Source organism: Corythoichthys intestinalis, chromosome 14 (genome assembly GCF_030265065.1).
Source record: "Corythoichthys intestinalis isolate RoL2023-P3 chromosome 14, ASM3026506v1, whole genome shotgun sequence".
Lineage (NCBI taxonomy): Eukaryota > Metazoa > Chordata > Actinopteri > Syngnathiformes > Syngnathidae > Corythoichthys > Corythoichthys intestinalis.
In genome coordinates this window covers 33,962,154-33,980,605 of record NC_080408.1, presented here as the reverse complement: position 1 = coordinate 33,980,605, position 18,452 = coordinate 33,962,154, and the positions used below count along the sequence as shown (strand labels likewise).

The 18,452-nt window shown below is 41.4% G+C and overlaps 1 protein-coding gene across 3 annotated transcripts; it reads right to left on the bottom strand.

Moving 5' to 3' along the window:
* Nucleotides 1-3,374: 3,374 nt before the first annotated feature.
* Nucleotides 3,375-17,801, bottom strand: LOC130930088 (regulator of G-protein signaling 21-like). 3 transcript variants are annotated; one of them, XM_057857805.1, is made up of 5 exons: nucleotides 13,138-13,272; nucleotides 12,913-12,997; nucleotides 12,660-12,826; nucleotides 12,398-12,566; nucleotides 3,375-3,410 (listed from the first exon to the last, which is right to left on the bottom strand). In XM_057857805.1, exons 1-5 carry the CDS (start codon nucleotides 13,168-13,170, stop codon nucleotides 3,406-3,408), a joined length of 459 nt encoding a protein of 152 aa, XP_057713788.1. In that variant the 5' UTR covers nucleotides 13,171-13,272; the 3' UTR covers nucleotides 3,375-3,405. The 3 variants fall into 3 exon arrangements, with proteins under 3 accessions (XP_057713788.1, XP_057713787.1, XP_057713786.1); XM_057857804.1 differs by lacking the exon at nucleotides 3,375-3,410 and adding an exon at nucleotides 17,737-17,801 and having other exon boundaries at nucleotides 11,859-12,566; nucleotides 13,138-13,202; XM_057857803.1 differs by lacking the exon at nucleotides 3,375-3,410 and having other exon boundaries at nucleotides 11,859-12,566.
* Nucleotides 17,802-18,452: the final 651 nt, after the last annotated feature.

Genomic DNA, 18,452 nt, shown 5'->3' with positions numbered 1-18,452 from the left:
GCTGTGGCAACTCATTGTGTAAGTGAGCGGGAGTTTGATGTGGCAACTCATTGTTTAAGTGAGAGGCTGTTCTCAGAAGAGTGAGCGTCAAAACGTGAGTGGATTTGAGTGGACTCACTCAATGAAGTATTTAGTAAAGACAAGCATTCTTCTACATTATTATTGTTTAAAGATAATTCACATTATGAAGGCAGCATGTGGGACAGTAACATGTTTAAAACTTTTCTTTTTTTGAGCAACACTTTTTTCTCGGTATCAGATCGGGATTCGGTTTTGACAGATTCTCAAAATCAGGTGACTCGGACTCGGGTGCTGAAATATGAGATCGGGACATCCAGAATTTACATTAATTTCTAACTATAGCTGCTGCAAACAATTCTGTGAATGTTGGTTAATTTTGAACTGAAATATAAGCATGCAGTTTTAGTCGTCCTGACTATTTTTGAAAAGCGTTCAGAGGGACTTTAAGCTATGCAAAGCCGCAACATAAATCTGGACAGCCTTAAATTTTCTCTGGAGCCTCATGAAGGAAGATGTGTGGCCTGAGCAGGGAAGGGTAGATACATGGAAAGTTCTGAAGGCTAGCTGGACAACAACTTGGTCATTGAACAGAAGTCAGCAGCTAAGGCAGAGAATGGGAAGCTGGTTCAGCAAAGCTCAGCTAACTGGTACTGTCGGTGAGCCAACTAGCCTTTAACCAATGTGTACGGGGCAAGCGTCCAAGGCTATTAACCAAAACTGAGTAAAAAGGCTTTGTGCATGCTACCAAAGTTGAAGAAAGCTGAAGTAGCTCACTAAGCTAAAGGATGCTTCTGTTAGCACTAGCTGAAGTGCTGTTATTTGTGACTTTTAGTTGTGTGGGGTGTGATCTTGGCAACTACTGCATTTCAGCTACATGGCGACAGATGATGGACAACATATGGTACATTTTCCTTCAAAGATTTGACTCATAGTCTCATACAGGGTGACCCTCCCCCGACAAAAAAGCCACACATTTGGACAGGGGTGATCAATTTAATTTTTTAGAATAAAGAGACTACATCTGAAACTAGTTATTTTTAATATGATGCCTGGTGTTCTGGAAAAAAAAATACAGTAGTTATAGCTGCAGTCTGTTTTTATTCTGTTATGATACGGCAAGCCGTTAAGCATGGATCCAAACACAGAGGTGGAAGTATGTTGTATTTATTACAAAACAAGAACTAAGGGAGCACGCCAGAACACGCGAGACAAAATACAAAACAAAAATGGCACGAACCTAGTCGGCGAGTAAACTAAGGAGAAGGCACAAGGGCCGGAAAAAGGCTAAAATAAATGATAGCAAAGTCCAACAAAAATACTAGCACAACAACGTGATAACAAAGAATACAACCGTAAATGGTAAGTAGAACTCGAGATGATGCACACAGCAGTAAGCAAGCAGGTTGGCATGTAATAGTCCGACACTTGCAGATGGTGATAGGTTTCCTTTAATATTGAGCCTTCCTAATGCAGCACAGGTGTTTCACGTTACCACGCCCATCTGGCTCAATCAGGTGCTGAATACAGGAAAATGAACTGAGAACACAAACAATCATGACAGAACCCCCTCCTCAACGGACGCCCCCTGGTGGACCACCTGGTTTCGTGGGGTGAAGGGAGTGGAAATCCCGCAGCAGCGACGGATCGAGGATCCAGGAGCGGGGGACCCATTGGCATTCCTCTGGGCCATAACCTTCCCAATCGACCAGGTACTGCACCCCTCTACCCCGCCTCCTAGAATCAAGAATCGTACGCACCGTATACACCGGCCCACCGTCGACCACACGAGGAGCAGGAGGAGGCACTGGTGGAGGGTTCAAGGGACAGGTGGAGACCGGTTTCAGCTGGGAGACATGGAAAACAGGGTGGATCTTCATGGAGCTTGGAAGTTTCAGTCTGACAGAGACCAGATTCACCACAGCGTCCACAGCGAACAGACCGACGTATCTAGGGCTCAGCTTCCTAGAAGTTCCGGCAAGGTGTAAATCCCGCGCTGACAGCCAGACCATCTGGCCCGGATGATAGACCGGAGCAGGCCTTCTGTGGCAGTCAGCAATCTGACGGTTGCGGGCTGCTGTGCAGACCAGTGCAGCCCTAGCGTTCCTCCAGACTTTATGGGCCCTCTGCAAGTGGACCTGGACAGATGGCACAACCACCTCGGCTTCCTGTGACGGGAACAACGGAGGCTGGAACCCGTACGCGGTCATGAATGGTGACCTCCCAGTTGCCGAGCAAACGAGGGTGTTGTGGGCAAACTCCACCCAAGTGAGGTGTGATGACCAGGTGGCCGGATGCAGTTGGCAAACACAGCGAAGGGCAGCCTCCAGTTCCTGATTGACGCGTTCCGTCTGCCCATTCGACTGCGGGTGGTAACCAGAAGACCGGCTGGATGTGGCTTCCAAGGCCTTGCAGAATGCCCCCCAAACCCGTGAGATGAATTGTGGCCCTCTATCTGACACAAGGTCCCTCGGAATGCCGTGAGTCCGAAATACATGAGTCACTAACAGGTCAGCAGTCTCTAGAGCTGAGGGCAATTTGGGGAGCGCGACAAAGTGCGCCATCTTGGAGAACCGGTCTACCACGGTCAAGATGACAGAATGGCCGCTGGATCGGGGGAGACCAGTGATGAAGTCCAACGCAACATGGGACCAGGGGCGAGATGGAACAGGCAGTGGATGCAGCAATCCCGCAGGTGGACGATGAACTGCCTTGCCTCGAGCGCAGATAGTACAAGCAGAGACATAGTCCGTGATGTCCTTGCGCATGCCTGGCCACCAAAACCTCTGTGAAACTAGAAAGAACGTGCGGGACACGCCCGGATGGCAGGCAAACTTTGAAGCGTGGCCCAACTTTAGCACTCCTGCACGCAGTGCATCTGGGACAAACAACTTGCCAGCGGGGCAGCCTCCAGGCACCCTTACACCCTGCAAGGCCTCCTCCACAAGACGCTCGATCTCCCACCGCAGTGCACCAACAATCAAGTTCTCTGGCACCACCGGCTCCTCCGAAGGCCCCTCCTCCAATGGTTCATAGAGCCTCGACAGGGCGTCGGGCTTCCCGTTCTTCGACCCTGGACGGTAAGTGATCACAAAGTTAAAGCGGGTCAGGAACAACGCCCAACGGGCCTGGCGGGAGTTGAGGCGCCTGGCAGCTCGAAGGTATAATTTTTTGTGGTCCGTGAGTATCTGGAACGGCTCTTCAGTCCCCTCCAACCAGTGCCTCCATTCTTGCAATGCCTGCACGATAGCAAGCAGCTCCCGGTTGCCGACATCATAATTCGCCTCCGCCGGGCTGAGGCGGCGGGAGTAGTATGCACAGGGGTGCAGTCTCTGGTCGACCGTAGACCTCTGGGAAAGGATGGCCCCCACTCCGGAACTCGATGCGTCAACCTCGACCACAAAAGGAAGAGCAGAATCAGCGTGGACTAGGACAGGCGAACTTGTAAATTCCCGTTTTAAGCCTACAAATGCAGCCTCTGCCGCAGAAGACCATGCAAACGGCCGTTTGTTAGAAGTCAGTCTAGTGAGTGGCTCGGCCCTCATACTGTAATTGCGAATAAAACGTCTGTAAAAGTTTGCGAGCCCGAGAAACCTTTGTAAATGCTTACGTGACGTGGGAGTCGGCCACTCTGCCACTGCCTGGATCTTAGCAGGATCAGGCCTGAGCTTTCCTTTTTCCACAATAAAACCCAGAAACTGTATCGACCCACGGTGAAACTCGCACTTCTCGGCTTTGACAAATAATCTGTCTTTGTAGAACCATGCAGACATGTTGGCGATGTTCCTGCTCGTTTCTTGTGAAAATTAAAATGTCATCCAAATATACAAAACAAAAAACGTTTAACATGTCACGCAATACATCATTTACGAGAGACTGGAATACGGCAGCTACGTTTGTGAGACCGAAAGGCATGACAAGGTACTCAAAATGCCCGAGCTGGGTTTTAAAAGCGGTTTTCCACTCATCACCCTCACGAATCCTGACCAAGTGGTAAGCACTGCGCAAATCTAATTTTGTGAATATGGTGGCTGCTTTTCATGGGGTGAAAGCAGAATCTAGCAACGGCAGCGGGTATTTGTTTTTAATAGTAATCTCGTTGAGACCCCGGTAGTCGATGCACGGCCTAAGACCCCCATCTTTTTTGCCGACGAAGAAAAACCCCGCCCCCAAAGGGGAAGACGAAGGACGAATGAGGCCAGCAGCCAAGGAAGAGGAGATGTATTCCCTCATTGCCTCCTGCTCTGGTTTAGAGACTTGGTACAATCTAGAGCTAGGCAGCGGAGCGTTAGGCAACAATTCAATTGCACAGTCGTAAGGACAGTGTGGTGGTAGCGTCTTGGCACGCTCTTCGCTAAAAACTTGTTGGAGGTCATGATATTCGACAGGAACGTTCACCAAATTAACCGGCTCGGTGGCCGTCTGCGCTTGAGTTGTGGAGTAAACATGCAGAACGCAAGCAGTGCGCATAACAAAATGTACTCCATGTTACGATTTGTGTTTTGGTCCAGTCAATATTAGGGTTATGCACCTTTAACCAGGAGAGCCCCAGCACAACTGGGTCCGATTTACATGGCATAACCAGAAAACTACGGACCTCAAAATGATTCCCTGACAGCTTAGTTTTGAGTGGTGGCGTAATAAACGTCACGTCCGCCAGGGGTCGCCCATCGAGATCTAAAACCCTTTTGGGCCTAGCGAGCCTTATTAATGGACATTTAAGTGCTTCAACAACACTCCGGTCTACAAAACAATCGTCCGCCCCTGAATCAATCAGAGCAGTAATCTCAATATTTACCTCACCATGCAACGTTTCTATCAGTTTTGCACATCGAGAGACTGACATTCTTGCCCATTCTTCCTTGCAAAACAGCTCGAGCTCAGTGAGGTTGGATGGAGAGTGTTTGTGAACAGCAGTCTTCAGCTCTTTCCACAGATTCTCGATTGGATTTAGGTCTGGACTTTGACTTGGCCATTCTAACACCTGGATACATTTATTTTTTAACCATTCCATTGTAGATTTGGCTTTATGTTTTGGATCATTGTCCTGTTGGAAGATAAATCTCCGTCCCAATCAGGTCATGTGCAGATACCAACAGGTTTTCTTCCAGAATGTTCCTGTATTTGGCTGCATCCATCTTCCCGTCAATTTTAACCATCTTCCCTGTCCCTGCTGAAGAAAAGCAGACCCAAACCATGATGCTTCCACCACCATGTTTGACAGTGGGGATGGTGTGTTCAGGGTGATGAGCTGTGTTGCTTTTACGCCAAACATATCGTTTTGCATTGTGGCCAAAAAGTTCAATTTTGGTTTCATCTGACCAGAGCACCTTCTTCCACATGTTTGGTGTGTCTCCCAGGTGGCTTGTGGCAAACTTTAAACGAGACTTTTTATGGATATCTTTGAGGAATGGCTTTCTTCTTGCCACTCTTCCATAAAGGCCAGATTTGTGCAGTGTACGACTGATTGTTGTCCTATGGACAGACTCTCCCACCTCAGCTGTAGATCTCTGCAGTTCATCCAGAGTGATCATGGGCCTCTTGGCTGCATCTCTGATCAGTTTTCTCCTTGTTTGAAAAGAAAGTTTGGAAGGACGGCCGGGTCTTGGTAGATTTGCAGTGGTCTGATGCTCCTTCCATTTCAATATGATGGCTTGCACAGTGTTCCTTGAGATGTTTAAAGCTTGGGAAATCTTTTTGTATCCAAATCCGGCTTCAAACTTCTCCACAACAGTATCTCGGACCTACCTGGTGTGTTCCTTGGTTTTCATAATGCTCTCTGCACTTTAAACAGAACCCTGAGACTATCACAGAGCAGGTGCATTTATACGGAGACTTGATTACACACAGGTGGATTCTATTTATCATCATCGGTCATTTAGGACAACATTGGATCATTCAGAGATCCTCACTGAACTTCTGGAGTGAGTTTGCTGCACTGAAAGTAAAGGGGCCGAATAATATTGCGCGCCCCACTTTTCAGTTTTTTATTTGTTAAAAAAGTTTAAATTATCCAATAAATGTTGTTCCACTTCACAATTGTGTCCCACTTGTTGTTGATTCTTGACAAAAAAATTAAATTTCATATCTTTATGTTTGAAGCCTGAAATGTGGCGAAAGGTTGCAAGATTCAAGGGGGCCGAATACTTTTGCAAGGCACTGTACACCTATCCCAATTTGGGACAAGTTATTTTGGGGCAAGCCTGTAGTTTGAGTGACTTCTCTATGTTTTTTTATTTATCTGACACATTTTTCGACTACTTTGATTTATACTCCAGAGTGATCTATAGTCTGGAGAATACGGTGTATCCCCTCCAAAAATTTGTACGAATCAGCACCTCAATAAATTGGCCGACTCTAAACTAAAAGTATACATGGATCCAATGCACAGTAAGAGTGTTGAGATGATTTACTAGTGTGATATTAATCCTCAAGAATGATTGTACTGATTGTAAGGACTTAATCTAGTTTAGCTAATAGATTTTTTTTCTTTTTTTTTTTTTTTTTCAATTATATACGTCATCTATTTCAATGTTTTGCACTGTGGTCAGTGTATGTTAGATTGTTAACAAACGATAGACGTCAGTAAGGGGTGGAATGCACACGTGAAGTTGCTGTGATAAAAACCTCTTATGTAAGAGTATTTATTCCTCTTCCTCCATTAATTGTGGCTGTTACTCGGCAATCTAAAATTTTGTTTTGCTGCTCATCAGTAAGTTTCAGTTTTACCCTGCCTGACCATGTTCTGTTTTCATCATTGTGATTATTGCTCCGAGAGGTGCTCTTCCAAGATGTGCTTTTTCCCCCAAACAGATTAATTGTTGCAGAGAATTCATTATCAGAGGAGGCAGTGACAAGTTCATCCACTAAAAGTCCGCACGCTGTGAGTGAATCCTGGATAATTGCGAGATAATAGCGTGAGAAATGTGTAGCAATCCTGTAGAGAAAGAACATGGTGACATCCTACACACAAATACTGATAAAAGAATATAACTTGACTGCTTTTGCTCACTAAAAGATTGTCAAACTTGTTCTTCCTAAGCATCTGAGCCGTACAGAATGGTTCCATTAAAGTACCATGTCGAAGACTATGAAATAAAAACAGTGCCAGCACAGCAAATGTGTCCATCATTTTGTCATAAGAATCATCAAGAACAAGCAAGTGAACTGAACGGCCATTAAAAACAGCTCTCTTTCCTATGTTTGAATTTAATTACAATATAGAACTGGAAGTAAAATGCTTCCTTGTTATGCAACCTATTACTACTTGTTTGTTTAGAGAACTCTGTTGTCTGCAGCAACGACAGAAGACATTTTTGATATTTAATATATTTAGAAAGGGCCATACCCCGATCTTAGGTACCGTATGTAATGCACCAGATCTGAAGATTGTAGCTATACATCATTAATATTCAGCTTTCAATTTAACTGATAAGCCTTGATTTAATCTTTTAGTGTTGTAGTTGCAGTTTGTGGTGGTGTCAAAGTACGTACATTGCAAAAATTCCTAAAACATTATTTTGGTGGCCTTATTCCACTGCAGTAAGGAAGACCGGGTCATATTGTCACAAGTTTTGCACTATTTTAAAAGGGAAAACAGCATCTTTATTATATGCATCCCAACAGAAAAATATTGTTTAATAAATTGAAAAAAAAAACATTCAATTTCTGATGTGTAATAGTAGAGAAAAGCATAATTAGTGCAGGCAGAACTTCTATCAATGACAGTAATATTTTAGCAAATCACATGTAAGTATTCCAGTTTGCCCACCCTTCCATGTTATTAATACCCATTTTCACATGGACCTGTGCCTTATTCTGTTTATACTGACATCACAAAACTGCTGGTAAGCGCTGTTAAAATTTTTTTTTTAAAAAGTCATTATTTTCTCCCATTATTATTATAGGTCTACAAAATTCTCCATTTGCGTACTTAAGTACTTCTAGTAATTGTCTTTCACATAAGGGTTAGTCATTGGTGTTGCATTTCCCATAAAATTCCTTGAAAACTACAGGTCATTTAAAAAATATATATAAGATGAAAAACCAAAATTACAAGAACTGTATATATAAATATATGTCTATATATCTTGTATTCATGTCATTTTTAAAGCTTGTAGAACAGGGGTCCCCAAACTATTCCACATCGGGCTGTTGACTTTTGTGGCAGGCTGCTTAGGACAGCGATACTTTTCGCCAAGATCGTCACCCATTGAATATGGTACGCCTGCCGGTGTCTTGCCAATGTAGTTGCCCCCGTCAAAAATTGTATCCCCTGGGCGGAGCCACTGCCCTGCACTGATTTGCTTGATTTCCATGTTTTGGTGATTTAGTTATCTACGATGTTTTGGTGATTTAGTTATCTACGAGGGTTTAAAACATGGCCTATCCATAAAAAAATAGTGTACTGAACGTAAAAAAAGGCAATGTCTTACTGTTTTACTCGTAGGATGACCTATAACTGTTATTACTGTAATTCTATAACTGTGGTTATTTTCTAGCTTCAATTAATTGTTTATGTCGATATAACTCAAAACTAATTTGTGTGTGTGTGCGCTCCCGTGGCCAGGGGATACCATTTTTGACGGGGGTAACTACAGTGGCAAGACACTAGTGGTGGCTCTGTTGTACAATTAGCCTAAGGTGTCTAGTCACATTATCTGTTCGAAAAATAACTTTGACTCATTATAAAAATATCTTTTTTGTTCATTTCATTCATTTTTGTTGTTTGTTTTATTGCTTTACAATTTTTATTTATTCAATATTTCACTGGAAAACTATTAATTTTAAAATCATATATAGAAAAGTCAATTACATGCAATGACACCGGGGGGTCTGGCGCCCCTTAAATCCCACGTATGGTTAAACTATCTGTGCTCAATCGGTAGGAACAAAAACCAGGACCCACAGTAGCCCTTGAAGAGCGGTTAGGACACCCTTGTTGTAGAGATTGTCACCACGTGGCAAGTTGCCCAACCAATGGGTAAATTGTCACACTATGCAGGATTAGATGTTAAATTAGTTTTTGCAAATAAAAAAACAAGGACAAAATTATTATAGTGTAGCTCTTTTTGTTTTTTACTTTAAAGTGAACCAAAGACAATTGATTGGTAAACACTGTAAAATATTTACACAGAAAATGACAAGGATTGTGAGCGCAGCCATTTTGTGACAAATGTGACGCCAGTCATACCAAAAGCGTACAGCAACTAAACCAATGGCGTAGGTTTGGTCTCAACATTGGTAGGGACGATATAACAGCATAACCTGCGTGTACACTTTCTACTGGGGACGGACATTAATAAGATCAAACAGATTGGGTGGACGGGGGTCAGGGATAGATTTCTCACGAATATGAACCTAATTAGTTGATAGAATAAATGATCAATGCAAAATAAATCAGTATTAAATTATATCAACTTTCATGTATGTTGGTTCAGGTGATACATTGTTCGATTCAAACCTTTGTTTTCAAAACCTACTAAAGAAACATTTTTCAAAACTTCCAGAAAAAATATCTGGATTTTATTATCAAATTTAAATTGCAATATTCGAGCATCATTTAAATGATATTAACACACACAATAAATACAAACTTGTTTATAATCTCTTAACTATTCAGGAATGCAAAAATAAGCATTTGTCTTAAGACCACTCAACATTTGTCGAAATAAATAAATATAACTGAAAAACTTCTTGGGCTATAAAAAACAAATAAAAACGCAGCCTTCCTTCAGCTAAAACATACTGATTTTGTCCACAAGCACAACTAAACAAACAAACAAAAAAGACAACAATTATGATTAATGTATATGATTATCTGAAAAAATGTCTTTATAGGCTGCAACTAAAATATTTTTAAATAAAATGATGTAGTGAATAAATCAACATCTTTTAAAGAAATATTGGCTACATCTTGTCTTGCGCTTACCGTATTTTTTGGCCCATAAGTCGCAGTTTTTTTTCATAGTTTGGCTGGAGATGCGACTTATACTCTGGCGCGACTTATGTGTGAAATTATTAACACATTATTATATCATTTCACATGTTATTTTGGTGTTTTGGAGTGACACTGATGGTTTGGTAAACTTGTTAGCATGTTCTTTATGCTATAGTTATCTGAATAACTGTTAATAGCTATGTTACGTTAATATACCGGCCACGTTCACATTTCTTTGTTCATGCATCATGTAACATTATCATACTGTACACTTATTCAGCATGTTGTTCTCTATTGTATTTTATTTTAAATTGCCTTTCAAGATGACATATCTGCTCTATTTGTTGGATTTTATCAAGTAAATTTCCCCCCAAAGCAATTTATACTCCGGTGCGACTTATATATGTTTTTTTCCTCTTCATTGGGCATTTTATGGGTGGTGCGACTTATACTCAGGTGCGATTTATAGTCCGAAAAATAGGGTAAATCTGAAGTGAGTTACAGCAGGGCAAATAAGTATTTAGTCAACCACCAATTGTACAAGTTTTCCTACTTGAAAAGATTAGAGAGGCGTGTAATTGTCAACATGGGTAAACCTCAACCATGAGAGACAATTAAAGAATTTATTTTCAAATTAGAGTGGAAAATAAGTGTTTGGTCACCTACAAACAAGCAAGATTTCTTGCTGTCAAAGAGGTCTAACTAAAGAAAATCTAAAGACTAATTAAAGAAATCAACTGTGGGAGCAATTATTAGAAAATGGAAAACATACAAGACCACTGATAATCTCCCTCGATCTGGGCCTCCTTGCAAGATCTCACCCCGTGGCGTCAAAATGATAACAAGAACGGTGAGCAAAAATCCCAGAACCACGTGGGGGGACCTAGTGAATGACCTACAGAGAGCTGGGACCACAGTAACGAAGGCTACTACCAGTAACACAATGCGCCGAAAGGGACTCAAATCCTGCTCTGCCAGACGTGTCCCCCTGCTGAAGCCAGTACATGTCCAGGCCCGTCTGCAGTTCGCCAGAGAGCATTTGGATGATCCAGACGAGGACTGACAGAATGTTATGGTCAGATGAAACCAAAATAGAACTTTTTGGTAGAAACACAGGTTCTCGTGTTTGGAGGAGAAAGAATACTGAATTGCATCCGAAGAACACCATACCCACTGTGAAGCATGGGGGTGGAAACATCATGCTTCGGGGTTGTTTTTCTGCAAAGGGACCAGGACGACTGATCTGTGTAAAGGAAAGAATGAATGGGGCCATGTATCAAGAGATTTTGAGTGAAAATCTCCTTCCATCAGCAAGGGCATTGAAGATGAGACTTGGCTGGGTCTTTCAGCATGACAGTGATCCCAAACACACAGCCAGGGCAACAAAGGAGTGGCTTCGTAAGAAGGTTTTCAAGGTCCTGGAGTGGCCTAGCCAGTCTCCAGATCTCAACCCCATAGAAAATCTGTGGAGGGAGTTGAAAGTCCGGGTTGCCCAACGACAGCCCCTAAACATCACTGCTCTAGAGGAGATCTGTGTGGAGGAATGGGCCAAAATACCAGAAACAGTGTGTGAAAAGCTTCTGAAGAGTTACAGAAAATGTTTGGCCTCCGTTCTTGCCAACAAAGGGTACATAACAAAGTATTGAGATGAACTTTTGTTATTGACCAAATACTTTTTTTTCTACCATGATTTGCAAATAAATTCTTTAAAAATCAAACAATGTGATTTTCTTTTTTTTTTCCACATTCTGTCTCTCATGGTTGAGGTTTACCCATGTTGACAATTAAAGGCCTCTCCAATATTTTCAAGTGGGAGAACTCGCACAATTAGTGGTTGACTAAATACTTATTTGCCCCACTGTAGGTATGACTGGATGCATTAAAATCTGCTCTCACAATTCCACATGTATAACTGCTAAGATTTTCATCTGATCAAACCATATTAAAAAAAAAAGTGGAGTTAATATGGTTTACCTTGGAACTTTGAAAAGGTTAATTGTGGTAATTTCAATCTACAGTGCATTATTTTCTTCTTACACGTTTCATTGAGACCTGACTATGCAAAGAAAACTATATATTCCACTCTTTAGTCGGGCCTCTTGAAGAGAAGATACTGTAATTGCTTTGCAACAACTTACCCGTGTGACAACTTGCCCCGGTCTCCCCTAATAGGAAACATTATACAGTTCTTTTGATTGTGTAGCAGAAAGCTCAAAGTTTCTTCAAATACTTTTCTTACATTCATAAATAAAAGCAAAAGCTGAAACCTTACTCAAGATGTGTCTATTGAATCAAACAGGTAGAGAACATCAACATTTGTTGAACTGCATTGCTGGGTAGAATCCAGATATCCACAGTGAAATCACACTTTAGTGCTACTAGCCTGCTAGAGTAGATTTTGAATTTTGGGGAGTCTGCTGGCATTGTAGAGTCACCTACAGTCCGTTTTCCTCAGGAGTGCTTGATAGACGTCAGACTTGAGGAATCGTGGGTAGCAATCTCTTGCCATCAGAGAGTAGATGAGTTTCTGTGCGGAGTCGAACGAAGTCAACGTGGGCTGGGAGATGTTCTTTGTTATATTTTCCCTGGTACCACAATCAATGTTGATCTGAAATGAAACCATGGGGGCGAAGCATTTCAAAGCAGTATTTTTTTCCCTCCCAATTCTCAATACATCATTCTTGTAAATGTCCGCCTGTACCTGTTTGGGTGCTTCTGTTTGGACAAACTCGCTGTATATTCTGTTGGCAGAAGAGATCATTTCTGGTACATTCTTAATTTGTTTGTACTCCTCACATGCAAGCCAAAAGAGGATGTTCTCCTCACTGTGCTCTGACTGCAAGAATTCTCGAAAAGCTGACTGACCAGCTGGAGAGCAAAGGCAATATGGAACACAGAGTAAGTGTATCCACAACAACATGTGTGACTTGACGAGACTCAAGTAAGGTACTCACTTTTACAAGTGAGGACATTGTCAACCGATTCGCTCCAAGTGTCAACATTCTCCAATGGGTCCTTAAGACAGCAACATAATCTACCCTTGAAAAGAGCATGGCGATCAATTACTTGCCCACTCATCTGATAATTGTAGTTATTATTGGCTATTACGTGAATGAACCCACAAACACTCCATTTTACCCTTCTTTGAAAATGAATATGCCTTGCAAAACAACACTTACAGACAGTGAAATCCTTCTTGTCGTTTTCCACATGGCTGCAGGAAATGGCTGTGAATGGTAAATGCCTGATAAGTAAATGTACAAAAAAATCACTTTATGGCCATCTCTTTAGAAATAAAGTAAGACAAAGTAAGGTAGACTGCAGCCCGTCAGAACAGTGATGTGATTATGATTGCTTGGAAATGAGGGAGATGAGGTGACTTCGCAAATCCAAATTCGCCTTCCCAACAAGAATGGAAGGTATGAAAATCTGTATGCAAAGTGCTGTTGTGTGTGTGAGGGGGGTAGCCTTCATTGTCTGCCACACCTAAGAGACAAGAAAGCTTCGAAAGTGATTTAGCATCACCTCACCTCTTGACCCATGTGTGCTTTGGGTTGATGGGCTCAAAACTGGTGATAGTAACATAATTGACATCTAAATCACCGTTACAATGGAAATTACTCGTAAAAAAAATCATGAGAATTTATTTTTTGATACATACGTTTGTCATTTTATGACATTCTTTGATTCAGACTAGATCAAAACAAAGAAAAAGCTTTGAATCTGATGTATCTCTTCACGGCAATTATGAATGACTTAATTCTATTGACATCATAATGATGTTTATCACTGTCATCCTCCTCGCATCACAGTATATCACAAAAAACACATTTTTTCCCCACCATGCTCACCTTCCTGACCATTAACCAAGAATGTAAATCTCAACAGGTGATGGAAAATACCATGACTGCCCTTATTTGCATGGGTGTACAATCACCAAGTTGATTTGATTTTCAAAAAAGGCAGTCTGCAAACATGATGGCCAGAGTTATTAGTATTGTGTAAAACTGATCATAACTTTGACAAAGAATGGCAACACAACTATTAATTAAATGTTTGATAAAACAAAACTATTTTGCACAGGATCAGCATTGCATTATCAGTCTGTATTTCAATATGCAGTTCTCAAAAAATACACAAGAGGGCAGCCTAGTTCTCTCCAGTATTAGCATCCTCCCTCTCTTACTCCTCTACTATTGTGTGTCAAGTGTGTTTCTTCCCACAGTTTGGCCAATTTGCGTTAAAACTCAATTAGGGGTCAAAGTTGACAAACGGGATTTTGAACCCCGTGCCAGCGATTTAATTTGGCATGCATCTAATGACTTCTTCTGCTTAGAGGAAGGAGAAGTTGTGAAGAATAAACAGTGAATCCTAACTTACTTATTTTGCTTCGGAAACATACAAAGGCCTTGAAAAGCTGTTGAGTGGCTCCAAAAACAAATGAACCTTGCCACACACTCAAATGAGCTCCACTCAAGGACATTTACAGCAGTAGAAATTGAAGCAGTGTTTCGCTTTGGAACTACAGTGTATCAGATATATTCATTGACATGAACTTGTCTGTGAAGCATGGTTAAATTTAAAGACTTAATGGTAACCATGTCATCTTGGCACATAGGTTGATCCAGAACTATATATTACGAATTCACTGGTATTTGTATGGGTTTGGTTGCACACTTCTATGTCCCAAGCAGTGAGTCAGCAAAACCTCCCCAAAAATTGGATCACGTAGCAGCTGACAGCTTAGAGATGGTGAACAATTGGTTCCTAAAATGTGAATTGCTTCAAGGGCTGGTATTCTAAACCGAGTCAACTAAATTGAACTGATATTTCATCTAAGATTGAGCAGCACCATGAACAACAATGGCAAGCTGTAAAGATGTAATGTGTTTGTGCAAATGTTGTCCGATGCATCCTTTATAGCACCAATCAGATGGAGAAAAATAAACTTCACGCTCAAAAAAATTTAACTTCACTTCAGCACCCTGTTAGCCTTATGCAGTGGTGTGGGAAGTGGGGTGCTGAGGGTGCTGCAGCACGCCTTGGTGTTGGAGATATACAGTGGGGCAAATAAGTATTTAGTCAAACACCGATTGTGCAAGTTCTCCTACTTGAAAAGATTAGAGAGGCCTGTAATTGTCAACATGGGTAAACCTCAACCATGAGAGACAGAATATGGGGAAAAAAAACAGAAAATCACATTGTTTGATTTTTAAAGAATTTATTTCCAAATTAGAGTGGAAAATAACTGTTTGGTCACCTACAAACAAGCAATATTTCTGGCTGTCTAAAAGGTTTAACTTCTTCTAACGAGGTCTAACGAGGTTCCACTCGTTACCTGTGTTAATGGCACCTGTTTTAACTCATTATCGGTATAAAAGACACCTGTCCACAACTCAGTCAGTCACACTCCAAACTCCACTATGGCCAAGACCAAAGAGCTGTCGAAGGACACCAGAGACAAAATTACAAACCTGCACCAGGCTGGGAAGACTGAATCTGCAATAGGTAAAACGCTTGGTGTAAAGAAATCAACTGTGGGAGCAATTATTAGAAAATGGAAGACATACAAGACCACTGATAATCTCCCTCGATATGGGGCTCCATGCAAGATCTCACCCCGAGGCGTCAAAATGATAACAAGAACGGTGAGCAAAAATCCCACAACCACACGGGGTGACCTAGTGAATGACCTACAGAGAGCTGGGACCACAGTAACAAAGGCTACTATCGGTAACACAATGCGCCACCAGGGACTCAAATCCTGCACTGCCAGACGTGTCCCCCTGCTGAAGAAAGTACACGTCCAGGCCCGTCTGCGGTTCGCTAGAGAGCATTTGGATGATCCAGAAGACGATTGGGAGAATATGTTATAGTCAGATGAAACCAAAATAGAACCTTTTGGTAGAAACACAGGTTCACGTGTTTGGAGCAGAAAGTATACTGAATTGCATCCGAAGAACACAATACCCACTGTGAAGCATGGGGGTGGAAACATCATGCTTTGGGGCTGTTTTTCTGCAAAGGGACCAGGTCAACTGATCTGTGTAAAGGAAAGAATGAATGGGGCCATGTATCGAGAGATTTTGAGTGAAAATCTCCTTCCATCAGCAAGGGCATTGAAGACTAGACGTGGCTGGGTCTTTCAGCATGGCAATGATCCCAAACACACAGCCAGGGCAACACAGGAGTGGCTTCGTATGAAGCATTTCAAGGTCCTGGAGTGGCCTAGCCAGTCTCCAGATCTCAACCCCATAGAAAATCTGTGGAGGGAGTTGAAAGTTCGTGTTGCCCAACGACAGGCCCCAAAACGTCACTGCTCTAGAGGAGATCTGCATGGAGGAATGGGCCAAAATACCAGCAGCAGTGTGTGAAAAGCTTGTGAAGAGTTACAGAAAACGTTTGGCCTCCGTTATTGCCAACAAAGGGTACATAAAAATGTATTGAGATGAACTTTTGGTATTGACCAAATACTTATTTTCCACCATGATTTGCAAATACATTTTTTGAAAATCAAACAATGTGATTTTCTGTTTTTTTTCCCCACATTCTGTCTCTCATGGTTGAGGTTTACCCATGTTGACAATTGCAGGCCTCGCTAATGTTTTGAAGTGGGAGAACTTGCACAATTAGTGGTTGACTAAATAATTATTTGCCCCACTGTATATGTTGAAAAGTTTTTTGTTGTTGTTGATAACATGGTCACCCCATGGCACCTTGCCTGCTACCAGGCGCTATGATAAGGCATTATATATATATATTATTATAAGGCGCTATTGGAACGGAAAAGTTAACTGATGATAGATGAGGTGTTTACATCGCGCAAAAACGAATTAGCGATGTTTTTTTTCTTTACAAAAACAGCTAAACTTAAAATACTTAATTCGAGGTCGAAAATGAAGATAATTATGATGGTTTACAAAGTTGTTAATCTTCATTTATAAAAGTAATTAATTACAGTTACAAATTACATCTTCCAAAGAATAATTGAGTAACTCAGTTACCTGAATGTAAGAGAAATTACAGTATGTTACTTGGCAAAGTAACTGGTTTTTCTTTTCATGTTTTACATGTTAATATATGATCCATTCTATAACGTCTTCACATAAAATATGTTTATATACATTTAACTGTTTTTTTTTTCATTCCCAAAAACAAAACCCATAGGTCACACTGTGTAAAGTTCAAAGGGTTTTTGGTAGAGTAGGCCCTAGACCAATTCTTTACCCTAAACTTAACTAGAAACAGGTATTACGGATATTGCTAGATTGTAACCTTTGCAATGTTTGGAAGTCATTTTATGTTGTGAATCAACCGTTAAAGTTGTTAAAATTGCTCCCGTTATTGCATTAGGTCCCTTCTGTCTACTTTCGACATATGAAAGTTTTAAAACTGTTGCATCATTTAAAGATAGATTCAAGTCAAGATCTGCCGAATTAGGAGTATTTTACATAAAAAGTTACAGTGGTACCTCGACATACGATCGCTTCGACACAAGATCTTTTCGACATTCGACGTAAAATTTGATACGCCATTTGTTTCTACATCCGACGAAATGCTCGAAATACGACGATTCATGACAGCGTCGCAATTTCATTGTTTTCCCGCAAGACTGACATAAATTATTATTATCACGCATTATTATATTTTTATTCCGATTTTTATTTATAATGTATTTGTTTTGCTCTTTGTAATTTGCATTTTGACATAGTAACAGCAGTATTTATTAAGGATTTCTTAAAATCGCGCTGGGCTGGTGTGATAGGAAGAACAGATACCTTTGCAGATAGTCCGGGTAGAACAATAATGATGCCCGTCCCGAATTAATCAGACCAAAACTTTCTCTTCATCAATGCATTGCCTTTTTATTTTCTTTCTATGAGAACGTTGGTCTTAGCTTTCTTTAGGTAGCCAAAATATGCCTGATCAGAAAAACAATAAATTGCAACTCGCCACCAGGGGGAACTAAAACATGTAACATGTAACAAACAATCTGGAATTTTTAACAGATTTAGAGTAGGTTTTCGGGCTGTGGAACGAATTAATGGAATTATCATAATGTATTCTTATGGGGAAATCCTGCTCGACATATGACCATTTCGACTTCCAAACAAGGTCTTGGAACGAATTAACTTCTTATGTATAGGTACCACTGTACTTATGTTCGCTAGGAAGGTTTGCTACAACAGAGCCTTCCTGAGAAGTCTACTACTTTAAGATGGCGGCTGTTTACTAACGCCGCCGAGTCAGTCATTTCACATAGTGTAAAGCACTTTGAGGGCCTTGAAAGGTGGAAAAGCGCTATACAAGTATAACACCGTTTACCATCTAGTTCTAGATACATGTGATATTTACCGTAGCATCGTGTGGGCGTAGTTTGTAGGCTGTCAGTGTTGGCTGCAGTCAGGTATTATTGGTGCCACCTAGCATTGCATTTGCAACGACGTCACAACTCCCTTTCCTCCTCCCCACGCCCGCCCTGCTTTCTCCTTGT